The 18,972-nt window shown below is 41.1% G+C and overlaps 1 protein-coding gene across 11 annotated transcripts in view; it reads right to left on the bottom strand.

Moving 5' to 3' along the window:
- Nucleotides 1-614: 614 nt before the first annotated feature.
- LOC122560227 (eyes absent homolog 1-like) overlaps nucleotides 615-18,972 on the bottom strand; it is a 261,694-nt gene continuing 243,336 nt past the window's right edge. For all 11 annotated transcript variants that reach the window (XM_043710690.1, XM_043710684.1, XM_043710688.1 and 8 more), the window contains 6 exons: nucleotides 14,463-14,521; nucleotides 14,185-14,345; nucleotides 13,572-13,686; nucleotides 12,392-12,513; nucleotides 11,699-11,799; nucleotides 615-1,116 (listed from right to left, as the gene is read on the bottom strand). In XM_043710690.1, coding sequence (XP_043566625.1) covers nucleotides 1,036-1,116; nucleotides 11,699-11,799; nucleotides 12,392-12,513; nucleotides 13,572-13,686; nucleotides 14,185-14,345; nucleotides 14,463-14,521 — 639 coding nt within the window. In that variant the 3' untranslated portion in view covers nucleotides 615-1,035. The remainder of the gene's footprint in view (nucleotides 1,117-11,698; nucleotides 11,800-12,391; nucleotides 12,514-13,571; nucleotides 13,687-14,184; nucleotides 14,346-14,462; nucleotides 14,522-18,972) is intronic.

Raw genomic sequence — 18,972 nt, 5'->3', positions numbered from 1 at the left:
TAATTTCTTGTCCTTTTGCACATAAATGATATGAGGATATGTTCTACAATAATGGACAGTTAAAATTGGATATATTGTCAAGCTGATTCACTGTGAAAGACTGTCAGATTATTTGGCTTTTCTATGACTTGTTTCAAAAAGCCTTGGAAATTTTCAAATCCTTTTTTATTCAATGCCATTTAACCACAAGATTCATTGTCACAAAAGTACTATCTGCACGTATTGATCAACAAGGTGGTGGCATAAGGCAGAGTGTAGACACATGCACAGTCCACAGAACACCTATTTTTAATAAAAACACTCACAGGTTGCTATTTGCAGTTACTATTGAAAACAACTTGACAGTATGAGAGAGAAATATCATAAGATTACAAATTTACACAAAAAAGATTACTTGTCTTTTGATTGTCTTAGCAATAGCAGGTTTGTATTTTTTTTAAATAAGAACTCATCTTCCTTTTGGGGCAAGTGTGTTTACACAGAGCACAGTTCATAATGGGAGAAAAGCATGAGTTCATAAATAGCAAGAACCATTTTTTAAAAATCTATAGGGAAGATGAGGACTATGGGGAACAGGCAGGAAAGTGGAATTGAGGCCAAGATCAGATCAGCCGTGATCTTACTGAATGATGGAGCAGACTTGAGGGGCAAAATGGCCGACCCCTGCTCCTATTTCTTATGTTCTTAAAAACAGTGATTGTACCACGCTGTTGATAACCACAAGTCTCTTGTTCCCTCTTGGTGTCCAAAATAAAGTCTTGCTGATAAAGAAGGATTCAGTTGACTTTGTAGTTAATGCATCAGGTTTGTGTCTTTTCAATAAAGGCACATTTCTGTGATGGTGACCTTGGTGCAGTGGTTTTTAAATCAATTTTTTTTTGCTCTTTGAAGGTCAGATCTCATTCATAATTCTGAAACCATTTTCATTTTGCTTCCATGAAGGTTAAGACAAAGCATAAATCAACTGCATAATCCACACATCTCATAGCTGGATCAGCACCACAGTCAAGGAACAAAGGTGCAGTCTGTTTTCTGCTACAAGTACTCAAGTTCCAGAGCATGCCGTAGGGCCTCGAGGTCTGCGTGGCACGAGATCCTCCAGAATGGCATATTGTTCTGCAAGCAAACACAAGCGAGATTATTGGAACAACAGGCCTTTACTTCAATGAATCATCCTAACACCTACAACAGGGTGCTCAATCAGGACATTTAATTCAGAACAGTTGCCAGAACACACCAAAGAGCTCAGCTCAGTAGCTCTGCTCACTCAAGTCAAAGGAGATTTGATGGGAGTCAATGGTTGGAATGTGACTGGTTAGCTCAGTTGATTGAATAGGTGATTTGCAATGCAGAGTGATGCTCAGAGTGTGGGTTCAATTTCCACATTGGCTGAGGTTACCATTAAGTATTCTCCCATCATCTGAGGCATGGTAACCCTCAGGTTAAACCACTATTGATTCTCTGGGAAAGCATTGGTGTGGTCTGGTAAGACCATGCTGACTTTACCTTTTCAATGGTCAGAGCCATTGTAGTTAAGAAGGAAATTTGAAAAGTAATCACGATCATTTCAGTAAATTGTTTTGGTTTGTGTTGTTGTCAGTAGTTTTGGAAAGAGTAACTTTGCATCAAATTTAGGATAGACCATCTGTAGTGAGCAGTTCATTTTTCTCTCCTTAAGATGTCAGTAAAACACTGGCAGCAGTCCTTTTAGAAAAGTCTGGGAGAACTGGGTGTGTAGATAAGACTTAATGATTGAGCTTCTGAGGTCAGTTGTAATTTCGTTGTGACTTCAATGTTCTGATAAGAAAGTGGAATCTGTACCATTCGCAGCATGTTGTTCTATAGCTTAACATCACATACAGTGTAACAATAAACAGTGTTTAACACCTCTAAAGACTTCTGGATTAAGCTTATAATAAGTCATGAACCTACACTAGAAATTGATGAAACAGAGGGGAAACATTGAAAGCATAGAGGGATCTTATTTTTGTACATTAGTGAGCACCTTATGGAGCTTTTTACTTTATACATTAATGCGCTACAGTGAATATACAGTTTGTGTGACTTATTATAAGTGGTTATGAGGGCAAGTCCGTGAGGATCTATTCCTGGAGTTCAGTCCACTGTATTCACCTTGTTGTATTATAGTCGTATCTCCAAACTACACTCCCATCTGGTGAGGTCCCACACAGGGAGCAGTCTTGCAAAATCACTTGTTAAAGCTGAATAGTCAAAGCAATTCAGCATTGCATTGCGTGTCACAGCACCCGACCCAGGCAAGGAGAATAAATATACTAAATGCACTTTGTGCTGGACTAGTCCAACAAACAGGCTGCACCAACACAGAGGTTGTTGATTTAGTGGAAAGAAAAATCATTTATCTAGCACACTCTAGCCCAGCATGTAAGCAATATGCAAAGGACGGGCGTAATGTGAAACTGAATATGGAACAAATATTATAGCTCACTGCTTCCTGCAGGAAGGAAACAAAATTAAATCAAAGCAACTTCAAACACGCTGAAACCAGAGTTAGTATTGCCCACCTCAGTCCAGTATGATGCAAAAACATCTTCACACCCACTCATCACTGCCTGAAATAATCAATAGGACAGGCTGTAACCACATTTGAGTTTGGGATTGGGCTGTGAACTGTGCTTGGAACCTGAGCAGAGTCTGCAGCTGTGGGTGGGGAATTGAGACTGCAGTGCGATCATGTCAGATTAAATTCATCTCATTTTCTCTTGCAATTTTCTGCTTTTCAAAGATGTGGTGTTTTAACCTCTTCTGAAATCGGTTTCTTTGGGAAGGCGCTTCCTCCAATCAGTGTCGCTGAGCTCTGAAACCTGATAGAAAAGCTTCTCCTCGAATTAGCTTTTTGACAAACACACCCTGATACTGTTTATCTGTTTTCCATCTCATCTGGAGTTATTTATGGCCCAGTTTGTAAGCTGCTTCTTTTTTCACCCTTCTAATGGCCATGTAACATTCCTCACCCAAACAATAGTGAGATTGTGTTTTCTCTTGTGGACTGTGCTACCTGTAGTTAGACTGCACAGCCCATCACTAACAAAGGACCTGAAGTGGACTGCAATCTGTACTGACCCAGCAAAGATTTGGCGGTTGTTTCTGGACAGCATCAGCAGACTAATGTGTGCCAGGAAGCTAGTGGTCTCCTGTGGAGGGCTCCCTCCCTCAAAAGCACTCAGTATCTGATTGAGGGACCCAGCATTGGGAAGGCAGGAGTTTCCTGCTGATAGAATCACCACTGAAATTCCTGCTGCACCTGCCCCCCCCCCCCCCCCCCCCCCGCCAGCCAATGATTACCCCCTGCGACCTGGAGCAATCCTGGGCCTCTGGTTGGTCAGGAGCTCTTGGAGCACAAGACCTCCATCCTTAGGGTCATTGAGTCCAGACATTTATGTGTCTAAAGGCACTGAACATCCATGGCCTTCTCAAAAAAAGCAACACAGGTCTCTTGCTGACAGTTAAGTGCAGCCTTCAATCCCTCCTTAAAATCACAGAGAGAATGGTGAACGTGAATATATTTGTACTTACAAGGACACAAGACAAGAATACAAGGGAGAAGGAGTATAATGGTGAAGACATCAATAAATGTGAGAGAAGACTCAAAGGGAGCATAAACACTAGCACAGACTGTTTGAACAGAATGGCACATCTCTGGGCTGTCATCTTGTGTTCAATGCACCGAATTTGGTTTGTGATGGGGCTCTTGGTCCTTTTGTGTAAAATGTCTTTATTAATTTCATAGCTGACTTGATTTGTGGTGAGTTCTTTTTATTCACTTGTAGGACATGGGCATCGCTGGCTGGACCAGCATTTATTACCCTCACCTAGCTGCCCTGGAGAAGGTGGTGATGAGCTGTCTTCTTGAACCACTGTCGTCCATCTGCTGTATGTTGACCCCAAAACCCCATGGGAGGGAATTCCAGGATTTTGATGCAGCGACACTGAAGGAATAGCAATCCACTTCTAAGGATGATGAGTGGCTTGGAAGCAAGCTTGCTGATGGTGGTGTTCCCATGTACCTGCTGCACTTGTCCTTCTGGACTGTTTGGAAAGTGAAGTCTAAGGATCTTTGGTGAATTTCTGCAGTGCATCTTGTAAATAGTACACACTGCTACTACTGAGCATTGGCGAGGGAGAGTGTGGATGCTGTGAATGTGGTGCCAGTCAATTGGGCTGTTTTGTCTCAGATGGTGTCAAATTTCTTGGTCCAGGCAAGTGGGGATATTTTATCATGCTTCCAATTATGAAGTTTAGGTGGCAAAAGATTTTGGGGAGTCAGGAGGTCCTAACTTCTCACCTGTTCTTGTAATCATTGTATTTATTAGGTGATTGCAGTTGAATTTCTGGTCAATGGTAACCTCAAGATGTTGACATTGGGGAACTTGGTGTTGGTAACTCGATTAAATATCAAGGGTGGTGGTTAGATTATCTCTTATTGAAGATGGTCATTGCCTGGCATTTGTGTAGCACAAACATTACTTGCAACTTGTCAGCCCAATTGTGGATATTGCCCAGCTCTTGATGCATTTGGACATGGACTGCTTCAGTACCTGAGGAATCACAAATGGTGCTGAACATTGTGCTGTCATTGCTGAACATCCCTACTTTTGAGCTTATGATGGAGGGATGCAGCTGTAGATGATTGGGCCTAGGATACTTGCATAGATTTTCTGGAGTTGAGTTGACTGACCTCAAGCATCCGTGACCATGTTCCGATGTGCCACGTATGACTCTAACCAGCAGAGGGTTTGCACCGTGGTATACATTGATTCCAGTTCCACTAGAGCTCAGTTGAATTTGCATTGGTGTTAAGTGCTGTCACTCGTGCCTCACTTCTGGAATTCAGCTTTTTGCCTATATTTGAACCAAGGCTGTAATGAGGTCAGGAACTGAGTGGTCGTAGGAGATCCCTAACTGGGTGTCACTGAGCAGGTGCTGCTTAATAGTACTGCTGATGATACCTTCCATCATGTTACTGATGATTGAGAGTAGAGCGATGGGACGGTAATTAGCCAAGTTGGATTTGTCCTGCTTTTTGTGCACGTACCTGGGCAACTTTCCACATTGCCATGTAGATGCCACGTTGTAGCTGCACTGGAACAGCTTGGCTAGGGGGGATGGCAAGTTCTGAAGCAAGTCTTCCGTACTATTGTCAGGCCTCACAGCCTTTGCAGTATATAGTGTCTCTAACTGTTACTTGATATCACAGAGTGAACTCAATTGGCTGAAGACTTGCACTGAAGATTAGCAATGGGGATTCTCTCATTATTCATCACTAGGGGCAATCTGCTGAAACATATGAACATTTTCATTCCCCACACCATTCATTCCTACTGTAATTTTGACATTGCCACAAAGAAGATGGATTGAAGGCCACATTTTGTACAACCTTTGGGGAGAGATTGAGTAGGTGCAGTCTGTGGAAGCATGAGAAGTGAACTTGTTGAGCCAAAGAAGATTCTTAGTAGATAGGATAGGTGTGGAGAGGTTGTGGGAGAGTTTGGGGCCAGATGGCATAATCTCAGAACAAGGGACCACACTATAAGACAGAGAGGAGGAGGCATTTCTTCCCCTATAGCATGCAGAATGTGTCCAATTCTTTACCACAGAGGATTGTTGCAGCTGGGTCACTAAGTATGTTCAAAACCAAGGTAGACAGAATTTTAATCAGTAACAGAATCAAGGGTTATGGGAAAAGGCAGGAAATTGGAGTTGTGGGTTATCAGATCAGGCATGATCTCACTGAATGGCAGAGAAGACTTGATGGGCTGAATGACCTTTTCCTACTCCTATGTCTTATGGCCCTCATGTACTGGGAAGATTCAGATCTGGATGCCTAAAATTGTTGTGATGTGATCACAGCCACAACTTCCTAATCCTAATAGGGTGATGTAAGTACCTCTCTGTGAACATCTCTCATGCAGGACAAACAGGAAGACAGCTAACGATCCACATCCACGTACATCAACTAGCCACGAAACGACACGACCAGCTATCCCTAGTAGCCACACACGCAGACGACAAGCAACATGAATTTGACTGAGACAACACTACCATTATAGGGCAAGTGAAACAAAGAACAGCCAGGGAATTCCTAGAAGCATGGCACTCATCCACAAACTCCATCAACAAACACATAGACCTGGACCCAATATACCGGTCACTACAGCGGACAGCTGAAACTGACAACCGGAAGCGGCAGGGACAGGCCACTATAAATGCCGGAGGAAACACCACAGAAGCGCTTCACAGGAGGCTCCCAAGCACTGAGGATGTCACCTAGACAGGGGACGAAACGTTTGCAACAAAAACTTCCAGCTCGGCGAACAGAACCACAGCAACGAGCACCCGAGCTACAAATCTTCTCACAAACTTTGAATCTCTCATGCCTGCCTGTCCTTTACAGTCAAAGAATCTGATGTGGCAAAGGAGGGTGAAATGCCCAGAATCTGTGGTCTGATCTGATCATGCCCCCTTTATCATATTTTAGGTGACAATGAAGAATCTTTATTTGAATGTTTTAATTGCATCCCTAGTCTTTGACACTTGTATGAAGCCCATTCATGCCCTTGTGACTGATACACCTCAGCTCATTGAGTATGTTTTGCTTCACTATTAAACCATGTAGGAGGCAGATAGCTCATTTGGCCGGAGTGTGGTTAAGAATGACACTAAGAGAATGGGCAAAAGTGAAGATTGCAGATATTGGAGATTAGAATCGAGAGTGTGGTGCTGGAAAAGCACAGCAGGCCAGGCAGCAGAACTGATGTTTCACGCAAAGGCCCTTCATTGGGTGGTGGGCATTTGGAACGCGTTGCCAGCAGAGGTGGTAGAGGCAGGCACGGTAGATCCACTTAAGATGCGTCTGGATAAATCCATGAGTAGGTGGGGAGTAGAGGGATACAGATGCTTAGGAATTGACCGACAGGTTTAGACAGTACATTTGGATTAGCTCAGGCTTGGAGGGCTGAAGGGCCTGTTCCTGGGCTGTAAATTTTCTTTGTTCTTTATTCTTTGTATCATGATTCCTGATGAAGTGCTTTTGCCCGAAACATCAATTCTTCTGCTCCTCGGATGCTGCCTGACCTGCTGTGCTTTTCCAACACCACACTAACAGAATGGGCTCAGTTCCTATTTTTGCTAAAGTCAACTTAGGACTTGCCTGCTTGCTGGTCCCCTGTTTTATGTGGAGTGGTGACTCTCAAACTATGTTGCCAATTGTCTCCCTGGAACAAAGAAACTTGCCCACAGTTCCTTGTAGACTGCAGCCAATTGCCTACCTACCAATTTACAGGAGTCTGGGTAAAACCAGCTGGTTAAAATTTCCCAGTGAATTTCGTTAGTTACCAACAGAGTTACCAATGGGAGATCAGTGGAATCCCTGTAGAATGTTTGGGGTTTCCTGTTCTTTATAATAACAATGTAGCGGCACTGCCAACATGTTACCTCAGTCCGCAGTCAAGTTAAATTCTTCCCTAAATGGCAACTTACCTTCAAATGTGTTGAAAATTATAGGCTTGTTCAGAAAAAAATTACATTCCATTTTACAGTCTAAGGGTGAAATTTTATAGGGATCTAAACAACATGGACTGTAGCGAAATATGTGGCAGAATCAGACAAGAAGTGTAGTGAGGTCCATCTCAACATTGAGATCATCTCACTTCTTTTATGCTTTTCTTGGCCCCTCATGGGACAGGGGAATGGCACCTTGTGCAGAGAAATTGTGTGGAGGGGGATTAAAGAAACGAAACAGAAGTGGAAAGTGGAAGATCATGGGAGAAAAACAAATGGGGCCATAATGCAATATTAAGCTAAAATTATTAACAATGTTAAATGCATAAACCTAAAGGCCTTATGTCTTAATGTACAGAAAACTCCCAATAAGATTGATGAATTAGCTGTGCAAATATATATAAACACATTAACCTTCACATCAAACGAATAGCCCATCCATTTGATTAGAAAACCTTGATGGACTAGTTCTTGCCTGTGTCTCCCTTCTCTCTCCTTAGTCTAAGAATAAAACAAGTATTTGATTTGTCAGATTATTTAATCCTATACCTTTTATTTCTATTTTGTGGATTCAGTTTTTTTATGGCATTGTCCCTTTTCTAAAAAAGAAAATAATTGGCACCTGCTAAAATATGAGAATCCAGCTCATGCTAAAAGCCATCACTGCCGCTGGCTCAGCAGTTAGTTGTAGTGAAAGTCTCTCCTGACGGTATTGCACACAGCTCAGGTGTGTAACTGGGTCAGACTTTCCCATCAATCATGTTAAAGACAGGCATGGTCTTCACGCACCACACAAATACTGCATTCACACCAGGAGACATCAGTAAGAGGCCACTTCAAACCTTTTCTTCAAACAGCTATTGAAGCTTATTAGAGTTCAATATCCTGGAAAGCACTTTATTTGCTCAGTTGTTTCAGGTGCTGACCCTGGGAAACAGGGCTTTCTTTGATGTCATTGGGTCCATCTGCTGGACCTTTGTTTAGTGAGTCAGTTACTGGAATACTGCAGCTTGTCCAATGAATCTCCACGGTCTGTCTTCACATAGATAGCCCCACCCTCCCCTCACCTCAGGCTCATTAGTGGAAATTGATGGATAATGTAAAGCCTGAGGCACAGAATCAAAGGAAATACAAAACAGGTGATATTAAATTTAAGTTTTCTTACAAGTCGAATCATGTCATGCAGGAATTTAGTGATGTCTTGGACAAGGTTTTATTCTGTGGCAACTGGGAAGGTGAATAATTATACTGCAGGTGAGAATAGTTTTCCTGTAATGGTTACAAAGATATACAAATATACATCACTGAACAAGATTAGATCCCTGATATGGTATTGAAGATAAAAATGCAATGCTAACATCACAATATCATAGTAAACAGGAAAATAAAACAAAGAACCATGGAGTTTGCAGATCCAAAACAAGTGCCAGAGAAACTCAGCAGGTCTGACAGCATCTGTAGAGAGAAAAACAGAGTTATGTTTTGAGTGAGCTTGACACATCTCTTAGAATTCTTTGAAGAAGTTAGACAAAGGACAGCCAGTGGATGAGATCTATTTGGATTTCCAGAAGCCTTTGACAAGGTATCGCACAGGAGGCTGCTAAATAAGATAAGAGCCTATGGTGTTAGCAGCAAGGTATTGGCATGGATAGAGGATTGGCTGACTGGCAGAAAGCAGAGAGTAAGGATAAAACGGTCTTTTTCAGTATGGCAGTCAGTGACTAATGGAGTTCTGCAGGGGTGTCTGTTGGGACCACCACCATTCATGTTGGACATTAATGATTTGAACAAAGGAACTGAGGGTTGTAGTGATTGTAACAAGGTCTGCCGAATGAACCTCATAGAATACAAATTCCCTGGCTGGGACTGTTAACATCATCTAATCAGGGAGCCTGGCTGGCAGATAAAAAGAGGAGTGTTAGACATTCTGACACTGAGAGCTGGCTCTGAGCGAGCTAGACCAATGTCAAGGACTTCCCACATGCAAATAAAGAATAAAAATCAAAAGATCTGTGGACGCAGTAAATCAGAAACAAAAACAGAAGTTGCTGGAAAAGCTCAACAGGTCTGACAGCATCTGTGAAGAGAAATCTGAGTTAAGGTTTCAGGTCTGGTGACTGAGGAGGTTTATAAGAATGATCTTGTCATTTGAGGAACGGTTGAGACATCTGGGTCTGTACTTGATAGAGTTTAGAAAGGTGAGGGATGATCTCATTAAAACTACCAGAATACGAAGAGAGCTGCAAAGAAGGAATGTGAAGAAGACCTTTCCAGTGGTAGGAGAGACTAGGACCTGAGTGCACAGCCTCAGAAGGAGGGGATGACCCTTTACAACTAAGATGAGGAGGAATTTCTACAGCTGGAGGTGGTGACTCTGTGTAACACACTACCACAGAAGGCCACGGGGATCGGTCATTGAGTGTATTTAAGACAGAAATAGATAGGTTCTTAAGTGATAGATAGATAGTAAGGGGATCAAAGGTTATAGGGAGAGTAGGCAGGAAAGTGGAGTTTAGCAAAAACATATGAGTTGCTGGAGATCAGAGTCAAGAGTATGGTGCTGGAAAAGCACAGCAGGTCAGGCAGCATCCGAGGAGCAGGAGAGTCGATGTTTCAGGCATAAGCCCTTCATCATGGACTTATGATGGGCTGATGAATGGCTTATGCCCGAAACGTCAATTCTCCTGCCTCAGATGCTGCCTGACCTGCTGTGTCTTTCCAGCACCACACTCTCGACTCTGGTCTCCAGCATTTGCAGCCCTTACTTTCTCCTAGTTGATTTTAACCTGACTGTGAAGCTTCTTCCAAGGATGCCTACCTTGAAGAAGTTCTCCTCCTCTCTCCACAATGATCTTAGCGAGTCCCTCTCTCACTGTAGTCACAAGTCCTCTCCTTTGCCCTGAAGCTCTTCAGCCACGTCCTCAAGCAGACTCGCTACCACAGCCACATCTCCTTCCTCAGTGCCTGCCTATGATTCCTGATGAAGGGCTTATGCCCAAAATGTCGATTCTCCTGCTTCTGACCTGCTGTGCTTTTCCAGCACCACACACTTGACATAAAACATATCAGCCATGATCAAGTGGTGGAGCAGACCCGATGGGCTAAATGGCCTAAATTGTGCTCCTCTATTTCATGGTCTTATGGTTTTATGGGTTGTTTGCCACAGTAAGCGGGGTTATATGATATCACTGCCGCCATGTTAATTGTAGAATATATGATCGATATAGTTCAAAAATAAATATGCAAAGCTAACATTTAAATTTTAAGCTGCTATTAGAAATAAACCCAGCTGTCAATGGATAAATACTGTAGAACATCTTAGAGGATGCTTATTCATGTTAGCTGTCAAGAAAGAACCAAGCCTCAGAAAGTGGGACATCAATAAGGCTATAAAGAATGAAACAGGAAAGTGATCAAGAAAGAACAATGGGGTGACTAAATGAATATCCAATAGTAGAGACATCAAAGGTAAGAGTTGTTGGACCCACAGCAGATTACACATTGACCCCAAAATGAGCATGAAACCTAATGTTGCCTCTGTGATAGTCAAGACTGCAAACAGACAGCCTCAAACCTTTTTCAGCTTCAGTTATCATTTGGAGCTGACTGAAAGGTAGGATCTTTTGGAGGGGAGGAGCTGAATGTGCCAGATGATTTTTAAGGGTTTCATAAAAGGAAGCATAAGCTTATCTTTTCCCAAACAGCCTACAGAGAAGTTCCTTTAGTCTGCTCAACACCTCCTGTAACTGGCACCAGCAAGAACAGTGCATCCTCTGTTCGCGTGTTCATTAACACTGTTGCCTGAGTTCCACAACCGGTGTAGGATAATTTGCATGCTTAATACCATGTCTGCTTTATGTAAAACAGCTGGAAGGATATCCAAGAAACAAATTTCCTTCTGTCTGCAGGCTGGCTGTCAGGCAAGAAATGGGAAGTTGTCAGTTAAAATTCTTCCCAAAGAGGAATGGTGAAAATATTATTTGCTCCATATAAGGGCCTAGAGGTCACCTATTTAATGAGTGCGAAAGCCATAAGGAATACAAGCAACAAATTATTTTTCAGAAATATTTTCACCCTGAGGAGAGTTAACCATATTATGTGGATACCTAGTAAATTTAATCTATTAGGAATTCGATTAAGATCAGTAGCTGAGGCTTACCTTTTTTGCTGCTTGTTCTTCTTCAACTCCATCTCCCACTACGATGTAGACTGCTTTTCTTCCAAACCTTTGAATTATTCTTTCAAAGCAGCTTTCCTTCCCTAAATAAAATATAATAGTTCAATTGATAGCCCTCTAATCTTGGTGAGCAGCAACCTTAACTTTGCAAAGTGTATGCTCATAAATTTCATTTTGATTTTTAAAGATGGCCTTCAGCTCTGTTTAATACTTGTGGAACAGTGCTCAGAAATGGGCATGAACGTGCATTTTATATCAAGGTAACTCATACATATTGATTGTAGCTGTCACAGTTGAATTGAGTCTCTTGAGCAATATAATGAAGAGAAGGGCACCCTTGATAAAGTCAGAATGAAATTCGGCCAAAAGGGACCTTTAGGATCATTCATACAATTAGTCTGAACCCTTTCTTTCTTGCTCCTAATCCAAATACATTTGCCCCAAGCTAACAATTTATATTCAGCTATTTGATATAAGCCTTTGTCATTCAAGTTCAATTGTCTATCAGTGTTAATCATGCAAGTTCTACAGGCAAATTTGCAATTTGTCAAATCCTATCTCTGACTACCTTTATCTGATCATTGTTTTCACACATGATGTAAATCAAAAAGTGATTAGCTACTTTAATGTTGAATAAATACATTTCATAAAGTAATTACATTAATGTGTAATTACCTGTTTTTGTAGCGCTGTAAATATTTTCTATTGGGAAGACTGTGCCCAGTCCATATAACAGTACCTTTGAGAGGGCTGGTATCAGCTGTGTTGTTGTAACAAGGATATTCACACAATTTGACCTGTAAAATAAATCAATCAACTCATGTTTTTTACACAGCTATTATCTGAGAAATGTTGTTCTGGAGAACACTGCCGAGACTGTCTCACTTTCTGATACTGGCGCTTCACTGTACTTGAGCAATTTATCATACTGACCTCAGCATTACTACCCAGGATAATTTCAATATCCTTGAATGATACCCATCTACCATCATAAAATGGTGCAATGTGGTTGCACTGAATACCATCTAAAAGATACTCTGTCTTAGCTTCTTCAACATCATTTTCCAAAGTCACATTTAGAATGATCAAGGAAGTAAGTACATGGGAAGGCAGCACCTCTAAGTTTCTCACTAAGTCATACCTCATCCTGACTTGGAAAAATAATAGCATTCCTTCATCAGCACTGGGCCATAACCCTGGAGTTCCCTCCATAACAACAGCGTGTAGAGCTATAGCAGTTTACAAAGGCAGATCACCAATACCTTCTCAAGGATAATTAGGAATGTCTTTGTAAGCAATACTCAATCTGATAAAAAAAAGTTAAAACCTTCAAAGCAAGCAGCATTCATAACTACAATCTGAAATTTGTTCTCTCCGTTGTTTGCCTATTTTCAGTCTTGCCAAATTAATGGTCTGGTCATAGAACGCTGCTCAAGTGGCAATTTCACATATGTGGGCTTTATTTGGCAGTGAACTCTGGCAGTCTATTTGACTACTGACACCACTTACCATCAGGGACTTCTGATTAAAATCAGGAGTTGAAATCTTAGGTTGATCATTCAACTCTCCAGCTCAGAGATACTTAGGCCAATGGCAATATCCTCACTCTCATCCCATCTGAGAGTAGTTGGTACAGTGCAGATTGGAAAATAAGCACATATTAATACTATTCCTGCTATCTATATTAATCTCACAATATTGAATGGTGTTATTAGGTGAAAAAACAGGATGACGTTGTAGTTAGGGGAAAGAAAAGCAATTTGCAGGACTCCAGAGGCCTGAAACAGCTAATCTACTGGTTTCCATCACAACATATTACCCGTTAAGAGGTGCCAGTGAGTGACAGGTTACTTACCTAGAGTTAATTAGACTGAGTGCTTTCAGTGCATGTGTCAGCCACAGGTCAGTTAAGGCTTCCATGTCAGCTCTCAGCTGCAGCCACCCTTCCCTCTTGGGTGTTCCAATTAAACCTATGCAATGACACAGATCCATGGTTCAATGCAGAGTTACTGATTTTGGTAGCAACTTGTTATTGTACAGTTCCATAGTCAAAACTAACCAGGAAAAAACACAATAGATAACCATTATACATTTTGGCAACATTGTGTGAGGTTGGATATCCATACTGTCATTCATGTGATGAATTGCTACATTCACTTAGCTCATCCAAAAGGTTAGATGATTCATTTGTGGAATTAATCCATAAATAGCTTGGCATCCCATGTTCTTCCCATGTTTTTCTTTTTAAAATTGCATTTTGCATATTCTCTCTGAGTGTAATTTCTCATTGGGGACAGGCAAGAAGCATTTAAATCTTGAGTGCAACATCTGTCAAATTTGGTACAACTTAAAGAGCTCCTACTGAATCTGTCTCCAGTGGATCTGTTCGTTAGTTGATTGGCGTCAAAATTTGTGTGCCAAGGCATTATGATATGAAATCTTTTAGCGTACTTATTGAAAATACTTACCCCCAACATTGTTTTTGTAGGTGTTGTACATTTCTTTTACTCGACGATAGCGGAATGCTAATTTTCTCATCCAGTCTACTCCCCCATGCACACCAGAACCTATACAAAGGTTTCCACCAACTGCTGCTGTTTGGAAGCCATCTGTTGCAAAGTTATATGTGCTGTGTGGGTGGAGAGAGGAAGACTGTTAGTGACATTAGTTTCTTTAATTAGTACACAGCTGACATTCTGCAGAATAAAAGGATTCATGCTGGGCTTATTTTCAATGAAGACCTTACCTCAAATCCTGCCCATTATCATCTGAAGATACATCGTCGATATGAACCTGGTCACACTCCTGCGGAACACAATTAAAATATAAACTCTAAGAGTTTAAACAAACTGGAGTACACCGAATATTCTGGTCACCAAGCAATCTGCAGTGGAGCACTTTCCCAGGTCAAGAACACTTCCTGAATCAGCTGGAGATGAAAATATGGCATCGGATGTTGTATCAAACGCCAGAAAAATGATTTTAACCTCTAACCTTCTACCAGAATCTACATTCTGTCTTATTTAGCTGTACTCTCTTATGGTGTTGAGGTTAAAGTTGAAAACCCATGTTGGATTTTAGCATTCCATAAGCGAGATCACAGGTTTTAACCAAAGAATGTTGTAGGAAAGTACAGCTAATGAGGAAATGTTTAGTGGTTCTGTCAAGTTCTGTGTTTTTCCAATTTATCGCTTTGAATCAGGAGAAGTTTCAGTAAATTCCTTTTGCAGATGTTCATTTGGTTCTAAAAGCACAGAGACTTTGAAAGCTGCAAAGTACATTCTAGCTCAGTGATGCAGCTTAGTATGCATTGCAGTAAAGAAAGTGCTCAAGTGGAAGTGACACCAATTGTCATTCACAACTGAACTTCATTCAGTAGCAAGGAGCTATATTCACAACTGGATTTCATTCAGTAGCCAGGAGCTACATTACTGGTTTAACTTTAATCTCAATTATGTGAAAAAGCCTTGACGGAAATTGTTCACTTTAAAGTAAATATGTAAATGTCGAGAGACTTCCAAATCTAACCTTTTCTTTATTTTGACATTTGCTGTGGGTCACACCAGCAAGGCAATTCCTAATTGTCCTTGAAAGGACAGTGGTGCTTTCTTGAATGAATGCAGGCTATGTGTTGCAGATACACCTGCAATATTCTTTGGGAGGGAGTTCTAGGATTTTGATCCAGTGACAATGAAGGAACGGCAATATGGTTCCAAGTAGAATGGTGTGTGGCTTGGAGGAGAAATCGCAGGGGATGGCATTCTCATCCATCTGCCACCCTTATACATGTAGGATCACTGGTTTGGACAGTACTGTCAAAGTAGCCTTGATGAGTTGCTGCAGTAAATCTTCTTTACTCTGCACACTGCTTCTACTGTGTATTGATGATGGAGAGAGTCAATGTCTAGGTTGATGGTAAGGATTCCGATTAAACTAGCTCCTTGCTTCTGAATGATATTGAATTTGTTGTGTGTTTTTGGAACTGCATTCAGCAGGCACATGCAGACTATAACATCACAGTCTTGACTTGTGCCTTCTTGATGGTAGGCAGACTTTGGGAAGTCAAGATGTGAGCGGCTTGCATCAGTACTCCCAGCCTCTGATGATGTGGATGGTCCAGTTCTCCTTTTGGACATTGATAGCGGGGGATTCAGCAATGTCTTGGGAAATTGGTGAAATTTTCTTTTGTCAGAGATAGTCACTGTTTGGCACACGTGTGATGTAAATGTTACTTGCGACTTAGCTCAAGCCTGAATATTGCCTTAGTCTTGTTGTGAATGGACACAGTCTGCTTCAGTGTCTCAGGAATGACAAACGCAATCATCAGAGAACAGCATTATGACCTTATGATGGTGGCTAGGTTATTTATGAAGGAGCTGAAAATGACTGGGGATCAAATACTTCTCTGAGCAACTGCTGCAGTGATGTGTTGGGACTGAGACCAGCAGCCACAGCCATCTTCTTTTATCGGATTATTGGAACTGCAGGCTGACATGTGGAATTTATCTTAGAATCTTAAAAAAAAGCGGCTTGTGAGATTGTTGATGCATTGGGTTTAAATTTCCAGCATTCTTAAGACTTGGGGAAGGTCCCACCAGATTAGAAGATAGTGAATGTAACTCCTTTGTTAAAAAAAAAGAGAATGATGGGAAGTAGGAAACTACAGGGCAGCTGATTTAACATCTGTCATAAGGCAAATGTTCAAAACTACTATTAAAGAACTTATAGCAAAGCACTTAATAAATTCAAGGCAATCAGAAGTGTTTTTTTGAATGGGAAATCATGTTTAACTAACCTATCAGAATTCTTTGAGAAGGTCATATGTGCTTATATTGTATTGTGCTTAGATTATCAGAAGGCATTTATAAAGTGCCACATCAAAGGTAATTGTGGAAAATTAAAAACAGATGGTGTACAGGGTAGTATATACTTGCATGGGCAGAAGAAAGGTTAGTTAGTGGTAGCAGAGATTAGGCAAAAATGGGTGTTTTTCAGATTGACAAGATGCAAAGAGCGCTATGCCACAATGATTGGTGATTGGAATTCCAATGCTTACAATTTATAGAAATGTCTTGATGAAGGGATGGATGGTATGATTTCCAAATTCACTGATGGCATGAAGATAGGTAGGAAGGTAAGCTGTGAAAAGGAAGTTACAAAAAACAGATGGATAAGTGGGCAAAGATCTAGCAAATGGAGTAAAATGTGGAAAATGTGAATTTGCCATTTAGTCAGGAAGAATAAAACAGCATGTTATCAAAATGCAGATTGCAGAGCTTTGGGTAACCTGAATGTCCTAGCATATTAATCACAAAAGGCTACACTGCATGGATAGCAAGCAATTAAAAAAAGCTAATAGAATGTTTTTGTAAAGTGTGAGGGAAACTAAATACAAAAGAAGGGAGATTATGCATCAGGTATACAGAGCACTGGTGAGACCACATTTGGAATACCTTATACAGTACTGGTCAGGAGGACGTTACTGCATTGAAAACAATTCAGTAAAGGTTTACCTAACCAATACCTGGATTGATGGGCTGTCTTAGGAGAAAAGGTTGACAGGCTGGACTTGTCTATTCACCTAGGAGAAAGTGAGGACTGCAGATGCTGGAGATCAGAGTCGAAGAGTGTGGTGCTAGAAAAGCACAGCCAGTCAGGCAGCATCCAAGGACTCTCCTGCTCCTCGGATGCTGTCTGACCAGCTGTTCTTTTCCAGCACCACATTCTTTGACTCTGGACTTGTATATTTGCCTGAGTTCAGAACAGTAAAAGACCATCTGATTAAAACATTTAAGATACTGAGGGGTCTTGACAAAGTGATTGTGGAAAGTGCATTTCCTCTTGTAGGAGAATCTAGAACTAGCAGTTATTGTCAACATTCCCTCTAATGTCATTTTTCTGCTGCACAGGACTGCAAGGGTCCGTTGGAAACAGAAATCAATGCTGTGTGTGGCTTGGGTGTACAAAACCTCCCAGTGGCTGCACAGTTTAGAGGAAATGTTGGTCACTGATTAAAAACAAGAGGTTGTCTATTTAAGACAGAAATAAGAAATGCTTTCTCATAGAGGGTCGTGAGCCATCGGAACGCTCATCCTCAAAAGGTGGTGGAAGCACAGTCTTTGAATATTTTAAAAATAGATATGGATAGATTCTTAGTAAGCAAGGAGATGGGAGGCTATCTTGGGTAGATGGCTATGTATATTTAAGGTTACAGTCAGGAAACGGCCATGATCTTATTATATGTGCTCAAGGGCCAAATGCTCTACACTTGCTCCATGTTCAAATGCTCGTTTGTACTGCCTATGACACGAAATATTAGAGAGAGTTTTCTGCAATTTTCCTTGTCTTCAATTTTGCTGGAGCTCTTTGCTGCCATACTTGGTCAAATGTTGCTTTGATGTCAAGAGCAGAAAGTCTCACCTCACCTCTAAGATTCAATCTTTCAACACATCAGCTTATTTAGCAGGTGAAGCTGCAAAGGGAGATAAGGGGTTGGGAGGGAGGTAGCAAAAGCTCCTCATTTGCTCCCTGTATTGCCTGAGGATCAAAACATGAGCTGCAAGGACAGCCCCATCAGAAACAAACAATATTAACTATGGCCAAGGAAAATATAGAAACAAAACAGAAATAAATAAATTATGACATAATGTTGTGTTTCGAATTTGAAACAGGAAATTAGTTACAAATACAGCATTACAACATTGAAAATGTTCGTTATTCTCATGACTGATGACTAAACAATCTATTTTGTGTATTAAATAATGTATGAATCAGACTGAGAGATCTCAGCACTGAATAAAAGAACACATCGACTTTCTGCTTTAGAAGTTCATTCCTTTGCATCAGTTTGTTGTTCACTCCTTACCTCAGTTCTCCCTTCAGCCTGCCACTTTAGTGGGGAATATAGAACATGTTACACCATATATATGTGTACCTCCACCTTCACTGACAAGCCCTGACTCATTTTCCTTAAGACCTGTAGAGGGGAGAAACTTTAATCCTTTCAGTCTCAACTGCATTCAAACACAGGTCTCAAAGGTGAAAGAGAGTGTTCTAACACACTGAGCCGTCATTCCATAAAGGAACAAACATTCTTTTCAAACAGAGCTGGTTTACCCTAAACCTGATCCCTGCAGAAACAAGGAAGTGACTTTTCATTCATGTCTGTAAAATAACTGCAACTACATAAATCATACAACAGTAATTCATTGATTTTGAGAATTGGTTAATCATAGAAAAAAACTCAGTAACATAGA

Source organism: Chiloscyllium plagiosum, chromosome 20 (genome assembly GCF_004010195.1).
Source record: "Chiloscyllium plagiosum isolate BGI_BamShark_2017 chromosome 20, ASM401019v2, whole genome shotgun sequence".
Taxonomy (NCBI): domain Eukaryota; kingdom Metazoa; phylum Chordata; class Chondrichthyes; order Orectolobiformes; family Hemiscylliidae; genus Chiloscyllium; species Chiloscyllium plagiosum.
This window is presented reverse-complemented; position numbering and strand designations above follow the sequence as displayed.